At 46.4% G+C, this 17,949-nt stretch overlaps 1 protein-coding gene across 2 annotated transcripts; it reads left to right on the top strand.

Moving 5' to 3' along the window:
• The first annotated feature begins 3,063 nt into the window (after nt 1-3,063).
• Nucleotides 3,064-17,538, top strand: OGFR (opioid growth factor receptor). 2 transcript variants are annotated; one of them, XM_081916115.1, is made up of 8 exons: nt 3,072-3,495; nt 7,270-7,317; nt 9,621-9,683; nt 10,100-10,181; nt 11,724-11,802; nt 13,230-13,296; nt 14,356-14,504; nt 15,461-17,538. In XM_081916115.1, exons 1-8 carry the CDS (start codon nt 3,205-3,207, stop codon nt 17,064-17,066), a joined length of 2,385 nt encoding a protein of 794 aa, XP_081772241.1. In that variant the 5' UTR covers nt 3,072-3,204; the 3' UTR covers nt 17,067-17,538. The 2 variants fall into 2 exon arrangements, with proteins under 2 accessions (XP_081772240.1, XP_081772241.1); XM_081916114.1 differs by lacking the exon at nt 7,270-7,317 and having other exon boundaries at nt 3,064-3,495.
• The last annotated feature ends 411 nt before the right edge of the window (nt 17,539-17,949 follow it).

The raw sequence follows: 17,949 nt of genomic DNA, 5'->3' as shown, positions 1-17,949 counted from the left end.
CACAAAACAACCCCTCTGCAGCGCCACAAATCCAACTCAATGGTGCAATGTTGGAAAATTGTCAATCACTTTTCCTACCTGGGCAGTTATCTTTCTACAAGGGCCAACATTGATGCTGAAATCCAGCATTGCCTGTGCTCTGCGAGTGCAGCTTTCTCACGATTCAATCTCAAGTGTTTGAGGACTGGGACATTCGCAGGAATACCAAAATACTTGTTTACAAAGCTGTTGCACTACCAACCTTACTGCCTGCTTGTGAAACATGGACCACTTATAAATGCCATCTCCAATTCCTCGAAAGCTTCCATCAACAGTGTCTCCGAAAAATTTTGCACATCACTTGGGAAGACAGGCGAACAAATGTCAGTGTACTGAAGGAAGCAGAGATCACCAATGTCGAAGCAATGATTCTTCAACATCAACTTCGCTGGACAGGTTATGTGCGGGTGCCTGATTATCGTCTTCCAAAGCAACTACTCTATTTCCAACTAAGATTGGAAAACGAAATACCAGTGGACAACAAAAGAGGTTTAAAGACTCTCTCAAGGCAAATCTTTAAAAATGTGGTATAAGCACTGATAACTGGGAAACACTGGCCTGCAAGCGGTCCAATTGGAGAACAGCCTTTACCAAAGGTGTCATGGGCTTTGAAGAAGTAGAAACTCACAGCGAAAAGGAGAAACAAGCTAAGAGGAAGGCACATTTGGCAAACTCTCACCATGATCAACTCCCGCCTAGAAACCAATGTCCCCACTGTGGAAGGACGAGTTGGATGCAGAATTGGCCTCCACAGTCACTTACGGACTCACAGTTAAGACCATGTCCATGGAAGACAATCTTAGTTGGCTACAAGCAATCACCAAAGAAAGAAGATGTGGGGTCTGCACGTAGCTTATTTTAAAAGAACATGATTCAGGCTAAAGCTAAAGAGGTTCATTAATAATAATAATAATAATAATAATAATAATAATAATAATAATAATGCCATCTTCAACCAGGCCTTTGGTTGACTGACATCCAGTGTCCTTTTAAATATCGGGGGTGGGGGCGTGTTAGTGGATTGTTTTTGTTCATTCATTATATATAGTGTTTATATTGTAATTTTATGTTGTGAGCTGCCCTAAGATCTACAGATGAATTTAATAAAATCATCATCATCATCTAGGATGGAACAGAGAATATAATCACAACTATTTTGTTTCCCTGGTTTATCTTCTGATTCTGTAAGACAAATTGGTCAACAGCATGTGTCTGGTTTAAGGTAATTCAGTGAGCTTCATAATCAAGTGGGAAATTCAAGTTCTTGCTAAACCTTGGACAGATCCTGGCTGTCAAGGTACAGGCATGGCCTGTATTGTCTGTTCACAGGGAAATAATTTGGTTTTCATAGTATGGTGAGGCAGTGGATATAATCCTACCTCCCACACAGAGAGATACTAGGAACTATGAGTCATCAGTGAAACTAACTGGCAAGGAAGATTCAGGGGCCACAAAAGGAGGTACCTCTAAGCATAACACTTTTTTTTCAAAATTAAGGAAAGCCAAAATCTTGTTATACACACCCCAGTCTCTGAGTGGTAAGAGAGTTCAAGGGTTCCAGCGCTTCAGCAGGGGTTGGTCTCCTTGAAATGAAAGTCGCTGGAGACAGTGATGTGTTTAGGGTATATGGTTTTATTTGCCCATATATGCAGCTTGAGCATGAGACGGCAGGTCTCAACATTTACACTTCAAAAGATCTTCCTTTCCCCATGAGGATTCTTGGGGAGAAGTGGTTTCCCCGTAAAGTCACAGCTTTGGTTTTAGCACACAGGGCAAGTCTAGTTGCTGTGTCGGCCCAGCTCCAGAATAGGCCTAGACAAAAGCTGGCTCCTGGCCTAGTCTTCTTACTCCTCATCCAGCAAAGTGAGAGGGGAAAAGGCACATGATCTCCTGAAAGCATCACTAGCCAGCTAGTTTCTATGGCAACACATCTAGGGTTGCCATATTCCCAAAAGTGGGTGGGTGGGGTTTTTTGTGCCCTAGTTGCCATACATCCAGGTTTTCCCAGACATTTTGCCCGGACGCCATTTTGACAGTCCAATTCCTGGACATGTCTGGGAAAACCCAGATGCTTGGCAGCCCTTAACACATTTGTTTTTGACCAACCCTCTTTGCCATGCAAACTACAAACAAACCACTGATTTTGCCATCTCAGCAGTCCCTTCTACTACAAACTGCCATCTTACAGAGGCAAAATCACAGGCTTGGTTGGGGCCCCCAGGCATCATCCAAACCAACCCACCAATCCTATAACAATACATTCCTTAGGATGCCATGCTCTCAGCCTTACCATACCTATCCATATTCTTCCTACTGTCTTGGGGGGGGGGGGAGTGGCTGTTTGTGATGGTTTTCCTGGGATGTTTGGGGCCAATGAGCTCCTTTACTGCTAAAATGTGGGGTGTTTTGCCTTTTCAACCATTATCACCCACCCCCTTTGACTTCATTGTACGGCACTTTAAACACCCCAATCTCCACATAAAATATGAATTTATTTAATTCGTAAACTGAGCTTTATCCAAAGATCTCAGGGTGGCGTACAACATCAAAAACATAAATTTACATAGCATCATGGTAAAAATAATCACAGGAAAAAACCAGATTATTTAACATTTTGAACCCCACTCTTCGTTTAAGAAATAATACACAGGAGTGGCCATGGATAAATAACAAAAACATCGGTTTAGTCCCAAATAGATTAGATTATCTCCTAGTATTGGGGCCTGAGGCTGCACATCCTGTGTGTATACAGTATTGGGAAGGGAACAGAGTGGAACTCCCTTCCGACGCGGGCTGTAAAAAAAAAAAAGCCCCTCCATACGCACGCATTGAAAATAAGTGAGGCGTATATACGAGGAGGAGCCTTGCAAGGTCAGCCCCATTTCCCGGTACAGACGGGCGCCGTCATTGATAAAACAGTCTCGAGTCTGCGCCCGCGTTCCATCGGGTCCCCAACGTTCGGAAGGAGAGCTCGCCGGCCAATGAGAGAGCAGCTCGGGGTGGGGCCACCCGCGGCCGCCCCCGCCTCCTCCTCCTCCTCCCACGTGCCTTTCGCTTTGCATCGCCGCCGCCGCCGCCTCCTCCTCTTCTCCCTCGCCGCCGGTGCAGCGGCTGCATCCGCTTTTCTTTCGGTTTCCTTTCTTGCGCGCGTCTTCTTCGGCGAGGATGGCGGAATGGCGGTGGGGGACGGAGGAGGAGGAGGAGGAGGAGGACCGAGCAGGCGAGGAAGAAGAGGAGGAGGAGGAGGAAGGATTCTGGGAGTACGATTCCACCTGGGAAGAGGAGGAAGAAGAGGAGGAGGGAGGAGAAGAAGAAGAAGAAGGTGGAAGGCAGCTGGGGGGAGATGTAGGGAGGAAGGACTCGGGGGCGGCTCCAGCCGCTGACAAAGACGCAGGAATTCAAGAGAAGCCCCAGCCCAGGAGCAGCCCAGGCTGGTGGTCGCCCTCCGGTAGCCAGGTGAGGGTCTTTGCCTGTGGGTTGGGGGGGGTTTGGATATAAAGTGGCCTTTGATCCCTTCCGGGTCTCTGCAGAGAAGGAGGCAAGGGGGGGGGTCCGTGTGTGCGCGCGCGCTTTTAATTATTATTAATTATTATTATTATTATTATTATTATTATTATTATTATTAATTTATACCCCTCCCGTCTGGCTGGGTTTCCCCAGCCCCTCTGGGCGGCTTCCAACAGAATATTAAAATACAATAACCTATTAAACCTTAAAAGCTCCCTTAAACAGGGCTAAATAAATCCATTTACTGGAGAGGTTGCAGCGCACGATTTCTTTCCCAACGTGGTGGTGGTGTTTTTTTTAGAAGGGGCTCGTTTGCGGCTATTATTGTGGGGAGGGGCGGCGTGATCGGAAGGGAGATCGCTGTTAAGGTTCGCCTTACGTAACTCGACCTCTCCCTCCCGGGAAAACGAGGAAACAGAAACGAAAAGCCCTCTTAGACGATCAAAAATATTTGAGAAAGTGCCAGCCGGGCACGGGACGCCACTCCCGTCTTCCTCGGCCTCAAAGGGTCGGGCGCACGTCTTGTTGCAGATCAGTGCATTTGCAAAGGGGTCTCTCGTCCAGCGTTTCCCAAACTTGCGGGGATGCAGGAAGTTGGGCGATGGCTAAATACTGTTATTAAGCGCTGATAGTGGTGCTGGGGAGGGTGCAAAGGTGTTTTTAACTGTCCTGTTCCTTCCTCCTAATTGCAGGAACACTCTCAGTGGATGGTTCTCATTTATTTATATTTTTCTGCTCTGGTCTAGGGTTGTGGGAAGCTGGGCAATGGAGTTTGCCTAAGGCCGCTCAAAGGAGTTTTTGGCTTAACTGGCATCTTGAACCCATATTTTTCAATGGCAGGCCTTGCATTGCAGAAGCCGGCAGAATGCGGAAGGCGTACAGTCGCACTTCTGAAAGCTCGTCATTTTTTTTAAAAAAACAACAACATAAATGTTCAAATGTAGAAAAGTTTCTCCCCGGGGAAGAAAGGTTCTAGGCCAGCCATCTTTTAATTGCTTGGCTAATGCAGCAGTTTATAGAAACATTTTGTGTTTTACTTGAAACCCAAAACATTAACCACCGTTCTAATTTGTTACATTAATGTTTAATGCTGTATTGTGTTTTTAATATTTGATTGGGAGCCGCCCAGAGTGGCTGGGGAAACCCAGCCAGATGGGTGGGGTATAAATAATAAATTATTATTATTATTATTACTATTATTACTATTATTACTATTATTACTACTACATTAATATACCACACATCCAGCCAAATTCTTGGGGGCATTCACAGTAAGGTACGCAATAATGATGTACAGTATGATAAAAAAAACGATGATGTGCATTTCACAATAAAACTCTTAAAAACAAAGTTACAAAGCAGAAAACACAGCCCAAAAAACCTTAAACCCAGCAGATGAAACAATTAAGATCATGGTTAAAAAATAAAAATAAATTTACTAGGCGATAGTTGCATAGTTATGAAACTTTTTAAAAATAAGTCTGTTACTTCTTATTTTATGCATTTTCACATGTCACTTTAAAGCTTAACCATAGTTAAAAATAAGCTGTGCTTTAATGCAAATGGCCAGCTTTTTGTTGCACACTGCACAAAATCTTGCTCCTCCTCTGCTCCTGCTGTCACAGTATTGGTGAGGGAGCAAGCCACAGGCTGGTATCATATTACGTGTGAACCAGCACTCATGGTTTGTTTGGAGAGAAACAAACCATGAGCACTGGGTTACATATGTAAAGTGCGGCCAGCTTCTGGTTTGTTCCCTCCCCAGCTCAAAAGGAGCAGGGGAGGAACAAATGAAAGCACACAGCTCATTCACATAAACCATGCATTGTTTTTAAGTACAGTTTAGTGTGACGTGCAAACAAGGCTTATCCAGCCTTCCTTTTAATAAATCAACTCCCATTGAATACTGAAGGTGAGTAGACCTATTCTGTTTCTTCAGCCTAGGGGAAAAGAGAATGAAAGGGCCGCAAGAAAATAATAATTTATTATTTATACTCCACCCATCTGGCTGGGTTTCCCCAGCCACTCTGCACGGCTCCCAACAGAATATTAAAAGCACGATAAAACATCAAACATAAAATTTTTTCCCTAAACAGGGCTGCCTTCAGATGTCTTCTAAAAGTCAGGTAGTTGTTTATTTCCTTGACATCTGATGGGAGGGCGCCACTACCGAGAAGGCCCTCTGCCTGGTTCCCTGTAACCTCACTTCTCGCAGGGAGGGAACCGCCAGAAGGCCCTCGGAGCTGGACCTCGGTGTCTGGGCTGAACGGAGGGGGTGGAGATGCTCCTTCAGGTATATCTTGCATCTCCTATAACAGAGAAATGGAAACTAATATTTGGAATTGGTTTTGCTGTGCAACTTGAAAGATACGAAACTGAAATATAATAGTGCCTGTGTAAGGCAGTATCATATTTCAGTTTCTAAGTTTGCACTGATTCTTAGGAAGCAACCTGAGAAGGCCAGGATTGCTGGTGTAGATGCCAAATTTAATACCAATCTGGTTTTTGGAGCTTGTCTGCTTTTTGGCTGATTTACCCAGATCAGCTGAGTAGGAGAGTCACCTCCCAGTTCTGTATCTGTGTTGCTTTTATTGCTGCTGCTGTCAAAATTAGTGGGGTGGGTCACACACAAAAATTGCTTGGAAGTCATATCTGGTTCTCAAACTGGGAGTTACACATCCCCATTACATAATAGAATTACATAATAGAAAGTATTAATAAGCGAACATGAATTTAAAAGGGGGGGGGTAACCATTCCAGGTATGAAATTAATTGACTGCTTTTTCATGAAGTTCAAAACTTTCTTTGGTCCAGGCTGGGATGTTCTGGGTAAATAATAATATAATAATTTATTATTTATACCCCACCCATCTGGCTGGGCTTCCCCAGCCACTCTGGGCTTCTCGCAACAGAATATAAACAATATGGTAGAACATCAAACATTAAAAACTTCCCTACACAGGGCTGCCTTCAGATGTCTTCTAACAGTTAGATTGTCGTTTATTTCCTTGACATCTGATGGGAGGGCGTTGCACAGGGCGGACGCCACCACCGAGAAGGCCCTCTGCCTGGTTCCCTGTAACCTCAATTCTCGCAGGGAGGGAACCGCTAGAAGGCCCTCGGCGCTGGACATCAGTGTCCGGGCTGAACGATGGCGGTGGAGACTCTCCTTCAGGTATACTGGGCTGAGGCGCTCCTTGGCCAGAAAAGCAAATTTTCTACTCTTGGCCAGTTACCAGAACTATTGAATGCAGTGCTTGAAAAAAGGTTCCTGTGAAGCCATTTGTTTAGATGGAACTGTCTTCAAGCAACAAAGAAATCTTATTCCTGAGTTATTCCACACAACAATTTTCTTCAACCTGGTGCGTTTCAGATGTTTTGGACTACAAATCCCATCAGCGCCAGCCATCAACCAGGGCCAATGTGAGTTGTAGTCCCCAAATCTAGTGGGATTCCAGGTTGGAAAAGACTGCCACAAACTATTCACTGATTCTTGTTTAGTTTTCTGATAGTGGTTATTGGAGTTGCACAACCAATATGGCTCTCCTTTCTTGACCTTGCAATTCTATGACCACTTAATATTCCCAGAAATAACGAAGAACCACGATGAACCAAATGAAGAGGTTTTTTGTCAGGTGTTGGTGAAATGCGTTCGTTCTAATTGTTGATACCAATATCCTAAATGTTTCTAAAACTTTAAAATGTCCTGTTTTCTCTCTGCAGGAGTGGCAGCGGCCAAACCTTGCCTCCATGAACTTTAGAAAACGCACGGTGGGTGTTTTCTTTTTTAAGTTTTGTGCCTTTTAAAGAATTGGACTGTGCGCTCTTCTCCTGTGGCCTTTTGCTGTTTGATCAGATGCAAATGAGCAAGTTTGGTGGTCTTGCTGTTTTCATGACTTCCTGAGCTGAAGGACCAGTTTTGAGCTGCAAAGAATCTAAACTATAAACGCTGAAGTAGCTTGTTAGGCCCAGTAGCTACCAATTAGTTTCCAGGCTCAGTTGGAAGTGTTGGTTTTTATCTATAAAGACTTATGAGGCTCAAGACCCCAATCTCCCCTCTGGTTGCCCCACCTCTCCAATACCATTTTTGCTCAAGCATCGCCTTAAGACCAGTTTAATTTTTGCAGGACCGTTGTTAGCCACCTTCTGTGAGCTGTGTGCAAGGGTTGCAGGATGCAGACATCAAATAGCATATTTGCTTTGCAAACTTATGTACAGTGGTACCTCGGGTTAAGTACTTAATTCGTTCCGGAGGTCCGTTCTTAACCTGAAACTGTTCTTAACCTGAAGCACCACTTTAGCTAATGGGGCCTCCTGCTGCTGCCACGCCACCGGAGCACAATTTCTGTTCTCATCCTGAAGCAAAGTTCTTAACCTGAAGCACTATTTCTGGGTTAGCAGAGTCTGTAACCTGAAGCGTATGTAACCCGAGGTACCACTGTACTGTTAGAGGAGAGTGGTGCAAAAGTTGCACTTGTCCCTTTAATAAGGAGCCATCATGGACTTGCTCCTGCAGCATGTGTTCGTGTGGATGTTATCGCCCTTCCCGTTATTGGGGTGCCTCTTCTCGCCACGTTAGTCCAGTGCGAGGGTAGGGGAGCCTGAACACTGAGCAGCAAATGTCTCTCTGTCTGGCCCTTGGAACTGTCCCCAGGCCAGACCTGTCACTGGCCCTGCATCCCACCCCATATATTTTTGCCTGGCTGGAACTTGTCCTCCTTGAACTCTACTAATGCATCTTGGTGGAGGCATGGGGGAGAGAGAGAGGGGTTTGTGTGTGTGTACATACACACACACACACACAGAAACTAACCTGCTGCCCAAGGGTCAAATTTACATTTCCTGTTCCACTCACTTGGACTTGAAAGGGACCTTTGGGTTCATCTAGTCCAAGACTTCCCAAACCTGGGTCTCCAGCTGTTTTTGGACTACAATTCCCAGCATCCCTGACCACTGGTCCTGCTAGCTAGGGATGATGGGAGTTGTAGTCCAGAAGCAGCTGGAGACCCAAGTTTGGCAAACCCTGATCTAGTCAAACGTCCTACAATGCAGGAATAGGCAGCTGTCCCGCACGGGGATCGAACCTGCAGCCTTGGCATTACCAGCACCACGCTCTATCCAACTGAGCTGTGGCCCTCAGAAGGTTGCGCAGAAGGGAATGTGGCCCTCAGCCAAGGAGCACTCTCAGGGCATGGCTTCCCATAAAAATATCACTTGAGAGCATGATGGGAGTGAACCAGTAAACCATTTGACATGCAGTGATTCAGCTACCCAGAATGAGGTTTCACTATTCATGGAACATGACTGATTGTTCCCTGATGTGAGATACTAAAAATAAAGCCATGGTGAAGTCTGCTTGCAAACTGCGCAGAGAGTCAAGTATACCTGAAGGAGCGTCTCCACCCCTATCATTCTGCCTAGACACTGAGGTCCAGCACTGAGGGCCTTCTGGCGGTTCCCTCACTGCGAGAAGCCAAGTTATAGGGAACCAGGCAGAGGGCCTTCTCGGTAGTGGCACCCGCCCTGTGGAACGCCCTCCCACCAGATGTCAAAGAGAAAAACAACTACCAGACTTTTAGAAGACATCTGAAGGCAGACCTGTTTAGGGAAGCTTTTAATGTTTGATGGATTACTGTATTTTGTTGGAAGCCACCCAGAGTGGCTGGGGAAGTCCATCCAGATGGGCGGGGTATAAATAATAAATTATTATTATTATTATCATTATCGTCCACTAAACATGAGCACTGCATCTAAAATAGATTTTCATAGCATTCTAGAGTTTCAAGGGACCCTGAGGATCATCTAGTCCAACCCCCCTACAGTGCAGGAATATTCAAGTGTCCCATACAGGGATTGAACCTGCAACCTTGGCATTTTCAGCACCACGCTGTAACCAGCTGAGCTATCCAGGCTTCTCTGGAATTTTGCTCCCTTCGATCTAAGTAACTTTGCACTTTGCATTGTCAATATAGAAGGACTGCATTGGCTTTTGTGGTGGCCTGGAGGGTTTTTTATAGGGATAATTCAGCTTCACAGCCCCTCCCTTAACTCTCGCCGCTCCCCCTCTCTCTTAGAACGCAGCTGGTCGCAACTGGATGGCAGCAAAAGATATGCAGAAATACAGGCAACATTATCCGGTAAGAGTGTGTTGATCATCGTTCATAACAAAGAGACTGTTAGCTGGCTGTGCCATTCATTTATTGTACGCCGATCCTGTATATAACCCCCCAGTGATCCACGTAACTAAGATCTGAATGGGGCTTAATTTAGAAAGGAAACCTCCCAATCAGGGGTAGCCAACCGGGTGCTCTTCAGATGTTGTCACATCAGCCCCAGTCAGCATCACGCCCATGGCCAGGAGTGAGGGGAGCTTCTCTCCAGCAAAGAAATCATTGGTTCCAAAAAAAGAAGAAAAGGCTATTTCTGATGTCCCAATTAAGTCTGCTAAAGGGGTGTGGCACGCAACAGGTTGTGTGTGGTCAAGATTTTCCTGGGGTAGCTCAGTAATAGATCATCCACATTCTCCACTGATGTTTCTTCCTTCCTTCCTCAGGGTTTGGAAGAAACAGAAATGAGAGAGGAGAAAATGTGGAATTTGAGGTTTTACAAAAACGAGATGAGTTTTCAGCCTAATGGTATGGCTTTTTATATTATTCTCTCTTTTCCCCAAGGCAAACGTTAGCTCTTGCTCTCCCCCCCCCCCCACTGGCCCTTGACAGGGGAGTGAATTGTATTTGGTTTTAGAACGCTATTTATTTATGCCTGTTCCTGCAGAAATGATTGAAGGCCTGTATATATTTCCTACAGCTGTTCCCCCTGGAAGGCAAAATTAAATCTGTAAAAGGGAACCCGTTGCATTCTGCTGTTGCAAGGAGCAGGTTTCGTTCTCTCTTTTCCCGGGGCAAAAGGCCTCTGTTTCTCCCGAAGGTGTTTATGAATTCTTCCTCACAATACACCAGGATAGGTCAGCCATGCAGTAAATCCTACAGTCCCTGAGTGGTGGGGATTGCCTGGGAAATCCACACAGCTTGGAACACTGGAAGTTGCATTGTATCAAGTCAGACCATTGGCACATCTAACTTAGTATTGCCTGCACGGACTGGCAGCAGCTCTCCAGGGTTGTAAGCGGGGGACACAAGTACACTCAGGCTGGATAGCTCAGTTGGTTAGAGCATGGTGCTGATATCGCCGAGGTTGCAAGTTCAATCCTCCTGCATTGCAGGGGGTTGGACTAGATGATCCTGAGGGTCCCTTTCAACTCTGATTCTCTTTTCCTGAAGCCTCCATCAACTCGCATTCAGAGGCATATGACCACCAACTGTGGAAGTACAGCACAGCCATCATGGCTGGTAGCCAATTGCTAGCTCTGTCCTCCATAATTTTGTCTAATCCTCTTTTCACAACACCCAAGTCAGTGGCCATTGCTGCCTCTTGTTGCAGCGAATCCTATAGTTTTTGCGCTGTTTTGCCCATTCTGAATCTCCCTCCCTCCAGTGTCAAAGGGACATGGGTGGCGCTGTGGTCTAAACCACGGAGCCTCTTGGGCTTGCCGATCAAAAGGTTGGTGGTTCTTCGAATCCCCACAACAAAGTGAGCTCCCGTTGCTCTGTCCCAGCTCCTGCCAACCTAGCAGTTCAAAAGTATGCCAGTGCAAGTAGATAAATAGGTACCATTGTGGTGGGAAGTTAAACAGCATTTCCGTGTGCTCTGGTTTCCGTCACAGTGTTCCGTTATGCCAGAAGCATTTTAGTCCTGCTGGCCACATGACCCAGAAAGCTGTCTGTGGACAAACACCGGCTCCCTCAGCCTGAAAGCGAGATGAGCGCCGCAACCCCATAGTTGCCTTTGACTGGACTTAACCATCCAGGGGTCCTTTACCTTTTTACCCGGGCATTTGGTGGCTGCGTAATACTATTCCTGGCATCCACAAGATTGCTGTTTATTATATAACTGCAACTGACTTTAGATGTCTTTAATTGTTTTTGGAATGTTTTAGCTGTTTTTGAACGTTCTGCTTGGGTTTTGTTTTGAATTGGGTATCTGTTTGCCACCCTGGGCATCTTCGGGAGGAAAGGCGGGGTATAAATTCAATTAATAAGAATAACAATGGGAGAATCTCTCCATTTACATGCTGTGTCTAATTTTAGACCCTTCTTATGTTTCCCATCCTCTTCTAGGCCTCCTTATTGAAGATCTCCTTGAGATGTGGCATAACGACTATGTAACTCTGGAAGAAAACCATTCATATATCCAGTGGTAAATGGCCCCCGTTAGATATTCTAATGACACATGGGGACTGGGAGTGCTGTAGGCTATTTTCTGTTTTTGGACATTCCTGTTCTTTCCTTTCCACTTCTCCTCTTCTTTGGAGGCTCTCCAAAATCTGAGCCAGAGCATCTTCCAGAGGGGCTGTAACACACTTCCTTTGGGCGGGACTGCAATGAAAAACAAGGTTATTTCCATCAAATATTGTTAATAGTGAATTGCAGCTTACATAGACGTGTACTGGGCTACCACGGTTCGTGCCCTCACCCACCAATGAGCATAACGTTAAAAAGCATCAGTCCCTGTGCTGTATGCATATTCAAGGTTTTGATGATGATGATGATGATGATAATAATAATTTATTTATACCCCACACATCAAGCTGGGTTTCCCCAGCCACTCTGGGCAGCTTTCAATAGAATATTAAAATACAATAATCTATTAAACATTAAAAGCTTTCCTAAACAGGGCTGCCTTCAGATGTCTTCTAAAGGTCCGGTAGTTGTTGTTTTTTTTTGACATCTGGTGGGAGGGTGTTCCACAGGGCGGGTGCCACTACCAAGAAGGCCCTCTGCCTGCTTCCCTGTAACTTGACTTCTTGCAGCGAGGGAACCGTCAAAAGGCCCTCGGCACTGGACTTCAGTGTCCGGGCAGAATGATGGGGGTGGAGACGATTCTTCAGGTATACTGAATAAAACCTTAAACCAGTTGCCAGCCAGTGCAGATCCCATTAATAGTGTATCCTCCTCTCAAGCCTAACTTTGGGGGTTAGGGGTACCAGGGAAGGCCTCTGGGGCCACCTGTGCACCTGCGGGCACCATGTTGCAGACCTCTGTTTTAATGTGTAGCCAACTATCTGAAATCTTGAAGATGTGGGTCATATCTAAATAAACTGACCCATTTTCTGGCTTAATCAGGGTCTCTTGGGTATTTCTGCAGAAGTTAAGGTTTCTGTGCAATGCAGAAGAATCCTCGCAGCTCTGTTACACTTGTGGCAGTTGGTAAAAAAAACGTGAGCCAGGGGCATAATTGTCTCTTCTAAATGGCTGCTTCCGGAAGTTGCTCATCAGGCCAGGCAGAACCTTTATACTTGCTCCTGACCAAGCGGGGTCACTGTTGCTTGCCAGAAGGGATGAGAGAATAAGGAAGTCAGCGCAGTGCAGCTGCACCGGTGGAAACAATCTGGTGCTCCTGCCAACGTGTTTGCACCCCATCAACCTTCCTGCTGCTGCAGCAGCAGCAGCGGCCCACCTTCCAGGAAGCTGGGCAGTGGCGGTGAGAGTTGGGATCCAACAACATTTTGAGGGTACCATGCTGGATTCTGTGCCTCTCAGCAATTGGGATGTCCTGCCTGTTTCTGGGCTAACTTCTTGTTTTTTTGCAGACTTGATCCCCCTCTTTGTTTGACTTCCTTCCAGGTTATTTCCTTTGCGTGAGCCGGGAAGGAACTGGCGAGCGCGGCTTCTCACCTGCCAAGAAATCCAGGTAGGAGTCCTCTTGCCCTTTAAACATTGGCTTTAAAACCACAGGTAGGGGGAAATGGATTCTGGGTTTTCTGCCTTCTTTTTACACCCATTTATGAAATAATAGCAACTCTGACTGTGGTGGCTTTGGCGCTATGACTGCTGGGGCCCATAAGACCTGTGTCTCGATTTCCCTACTTCCACGCTAGCACCAGTCACCGAACCCAGGAATCCCCAGAGGTGTCTTCCCTCTAGCTTTCGGTCAGAGGATGGAGACATCCCTCTGGTTCACCCAGTGAGGTGACCCACAACCTGCATTGCTAGCTATCAGGAATGAAGGGAGTTATAGCTCAAAAAATATGGAGGGCACCAGAATGAAGGTTGTTGAGTTGCTCCTTGATGGAACACTTTGGCCAACTTCTAAAGTTTCTGCTGTTGTTTCAGCTCTAAAATGTTCCTGTATAGCTGTTTATACAGCATCTTGCACTAGGGCTGCGCATGGTGCTGTGGGTTAAACCACCAAGCCTAGGACTTGCCGATCAGAAGGTCGGCGGTTCGAATCCCCGTGACAGAGTGAGCTCCCGTTGCTCAGTCCCAGCTCCTGCCAACCTAGCAGTTCAAAAGCACTTCAAAGTGCAAGTAGATAAACAGGTACCGCTCCGGTGGGAAGGTAAACGGCGTTTCCGTGCGCTGCTCTGGTTCGCCAGAAGCGGCTTAGTCATGCTGGCCAAATGACCTGGAAGCTGTACGCCGGCTCCCTCGGCCAATAAAGCGAGATGAGCGCCGCAACCCCAGAGTCGGCCACGACTGGACCTAATGGTCAGGGGTCCCTTTACCTTTGCAGTATCTTGCAGCAGGTTGCATAGGTCAAAAACGACACCCACAAAATCAAGCAGTAGAATAGTACCAAATAAACAAAAAAGTTTAAACGAACAGTGCTTAATTAAAAAAAAAAAGTTTCACAATATATTTATACCTCTGGGTTGTAATAAAAACCTCAAAGCGGTTTTCGAGTAGAATGAAACAATGAAGTCATTAGTAAAGAACAACCGTTTTGTGTCCTGCTCGTTGGGTATTTCAGGCCTTCAAGAAATCGAAGGAAGTCATGGCGAGGTTCGTCCGGGCTTACAAGCTCATGTTGGACTTCTACGGAATTGAGCTGCTAAATGAGAAAACGGGCGAACTCCGGCGAGCAAAGAACTGGAGAGAGAGATTTGAGAACCTCAACCAGTGAGTTGCTTTGCTAGACATACTTGTGCATAAAAGTCACCAAGTGGCTTGCATGGCAGTCTCTTGACTACTGCAGTCATCATTCTGGGAATGGAGTTGAGTGATGACCTAACCTGGGGAGAAAACAGTAAAGACACAATGAAGAGAGCACAGCAGAGGTTATATTTTCTGAGAATCCTCCGGAAAAATAAACTCTCAAAGGACCTGTTGATGGCATTCTACCATTGTACTGTTGAGAGTGTATTAACTTATGGTCTCTGTGTGTGTGGTTTGGGAGCTGCACGGTCAGGGGGAAAACAATGCTGTCCAGGGTTGTAAAGACTGCGGAGAGAATAATTGGGTGCACTCTTCCCACCTTGGATCAAATCTATGCTTCCAGGTGCCACAAGAAAGATGCAGAGATAGCGCAGGATAGTGCGCACCCCGGAAATGATCTCTTTCAGCTTCTGCCTTCTGGAAGAAGGTACAGGGTTATAAAGACTAGGACTAGCTGCCTGAGAAACAGTTTTTATCCAAATGTGATTTTGGTTTTAAATGCAGTGTAAGGTAGTCTCTGTGGGAGTATATTGTGGGAAGCTCCTGCAGCCAATCAGAAGCCGCTGAAGCCCTGTTGGACGTTTGGCTTCCAAAAGAACGTTCTAAAACTGGAACAGTCATTTCCGGGTTTTGATCGTTCTGAAGCCAAAATGTTCGAGAACCAAGCTGTTCAACTTCCAAGGTACAGCTGTAGTTTTTTTATCTCCTTTGACATCTGATGGGAGGGCATTCCACAGGGAAGGCGCCACTACCAAGAAGGCCCTCTTCTTGGTTTCCTGTAAATTCACTGTTGGCTTGTTCCATTCCAAAAAGTAAGTGGGAATGTCCTTTGTAGGATATTTGGATAGTAGCTCCCTTCCGTGCTAGTCGTTTGCCTTCACAATGTGAGACTTACTTCCCCTTCTTTCTCCCCCTTTTAGGTTCAGCCACAATAATTTGCGGATCACTCGCATCCTGAAGTGCTTGGGAGAGCTGGGCTACGAAAACTACCAGATGCACCTGGTGAAGTTCTTCCTGACGGAGATCCTGGTCCACCAGGAGCTCCCGCAGGTGCTGAGAAGTGCCTTGGACTACTTTGTGTTCACTGTCCGGAACAAGCAGCAGCGGAAGGAGCTGGTGCATTTTGCCTGGCGGCACTTCACGCCCAAGCGGGATTTCGTCTGGGGCCCGCACAGGAAGCTCCGGCGATTCAAACCCCGGTCCCCAGAATTCCTGAACAGCGAGCGGCTGGAGGAGGAGCAGAGTGAGGATGGAGAGGAGACCGCAGGAAAGAGTGAAGTCGAGCAACAGCATAAAACATGCCAGAGACTTGAGGAAGAGCCTGCAAGGAGGGAAAGCGTGGAAAACGATCAAGATGAGTTGCTGGACAAGACAGGCACCGTTTGCCCTGCTGTAGACCAAACAACCGATAATCTGATTGAGGAGCCTGTATCCAAAAGTGATGATGAGCCGGGGTTTTCATCCAGTGACTCTGTCCTTAGCAAAGTTATCAAGGGAGAACCTTCCTCTGTGATCTGTGGCGATGGATTGCAAGCTGGAGATGGTCTGGGACCCCAAACGAGTCCCGCAGGTGAACACGAAGCTTCAGGTAAGGCGAGTCAACATGGGCTCTTAACAACAGAGGAAGTCAAGGCGGAGGAGGATGATGGGAAAGAAGACACACCGGTTTCTTCGTTTGTTAACTCGGGAAGGCAGGATCTTGTGGAGGAGGGCGAGAAGGGCAAGAGGAAAGATGGAGCTCCAGGTTCTTTGTCTCCCCAGCTGGAAAGGCAGGATCCCGCGGACGAGGGTGAGAGCGGAGCGTCCGGTGAAAGTCCGAAGGAATGCAAGAAGAGGAAGCTGGAGATGAGCAGGTTGAGCGAAGAAAGCGTCAGGGTGGTGAGAAGCCCCACCGACATTGAGAAGATCTCTGCCAACCTCGGAGAGGTTGTGATTGGTCAGAAGGGGATCGACGGCCTGTTCACGGAGGAGAAGGCCTGCCCTTTGCTGCCTCAAGGAGGTGGTATGGATGGTGGGTACATGAAGGAGACGGAAGCCACTGACGCAATGAGAAAAAGACGGAAAGTTGAGATGGCGTCGGAAGGCAGTGTCTTGGGGACACCTGAAGAGGCAGGCATCGAGGTGGCGTCCTCTGAGGGCCAGATAGACTCCGCCAGCACCGAGAGGACGGATCGAGCCTGCCATGATGCAGCAGAAACAATTGGCAACACTCCTACAGACAGCGACTGTAGAACGCCGGGTGTGGATTTATTGGTTAATTCCAAAACTAATGCCGAGTCGAGCCTTTCGCCGGACAGCTGTGCCCCAGCCAAGTCTGGCAAGCAAGGAACTACCTCTGTCGTGGAAGGCAAGAGATCGCAGGCCAGCGAAATTCTGCCATTCAGTGAAAAGAAGGATGTGGGTGGCGAAAGCCCAGGACAGGAAGAGGGGGGCGTTGGAGGAAAGGCAGAAGGAGTGGCAGATAGGAATGAAACACCTGAATCTGTGGAGGGTGTGAATTCTGTATCAGGTCTAGAAGCAGAATAGCTTTATCCTGGATAAGAATGAGGTGGTTCCACTGATTCTGGAGGCAGTTAAAAGGACATACCTTTTTACAAGTTGATCAGAACAGCACCAGTCCACTGCCCGTGTGTGTGTGTGTGTGTGTGTGTGTGTATGTGTGTGTTTTGATTCCTCTTTTTTGTATACTTGGTTATGAAGCCCAAGACCTTCATAATGTGTTGTTTTCACTGGGGACAGACAACAAAGGCTTTGAGATGAAACTCCCCCAGTTGTTGACTTGCATACTTGATCTTCTGAATTCTAAAATAATGTGTGTGGGTTTTCGCCTTTGCTTTATAAATGATTCCAAACAGCTCTGGTTTCGAAACGGAAATCATTTTTTGAGCAAGTAAATGCCACTTTGTGGGCAAATTTTCCAGTATTTACTAGACGGTCCGAAAGGAATCTATTTGTTAAATTAATCTTGCTTTGTTAAAATAAAAGTTCCTAACTTCTAGTTAAGAGCTTCTAGTTTCTTTTCTTCATCATTAAACTGGGCATGTTTGAGAATGAAACCTAAGCTAAACAATCTTGCAAAGATCTCCTGGGAGAAGAACGTTTTGAGACATCTGGTTTCATGTTCTTAAATGTAGAGAAGTAAGGAACAACAGTTGTTTTCCTCCATTTACCCCCCATAGACTTTGGTTTATGAACCACTTAAAAAACAGATCTCAAAATTGACCATTGGAGAACTCCACTTTCTACATCTTCATTGGGAGAACTGTCATTTTATTTTCACTCTCTGCTTCCTGCTACTTAACTACTTGTCCATATGAGGAGAGTCTAAAAAGGTAGCAAGACGGGACTTGGGGGGGTCTCTAGTGACTGGCATTGCCCCTCAATGCAGCTGAAGGCGTCTTGGTGACAT

Source organism: Podarcis melisellensis (genome assembly GCF_964234715.1).
Source record: "Podarcis melisellensis genome assembly, chromosome: 6".
Classification (NCBI taxonomy): domain Eukaryota; kingdom Metazoa; phylum Chordata; class Lepidosauria; order Squamata; family Lacertidae; genus Podarcis; species Podarcis melisellensis.
The sequence above is the reverse complement of the archived record's forward strand: the minus strand, read 5'-3'. Positions and strand labels throughout refer to the sequence as shown.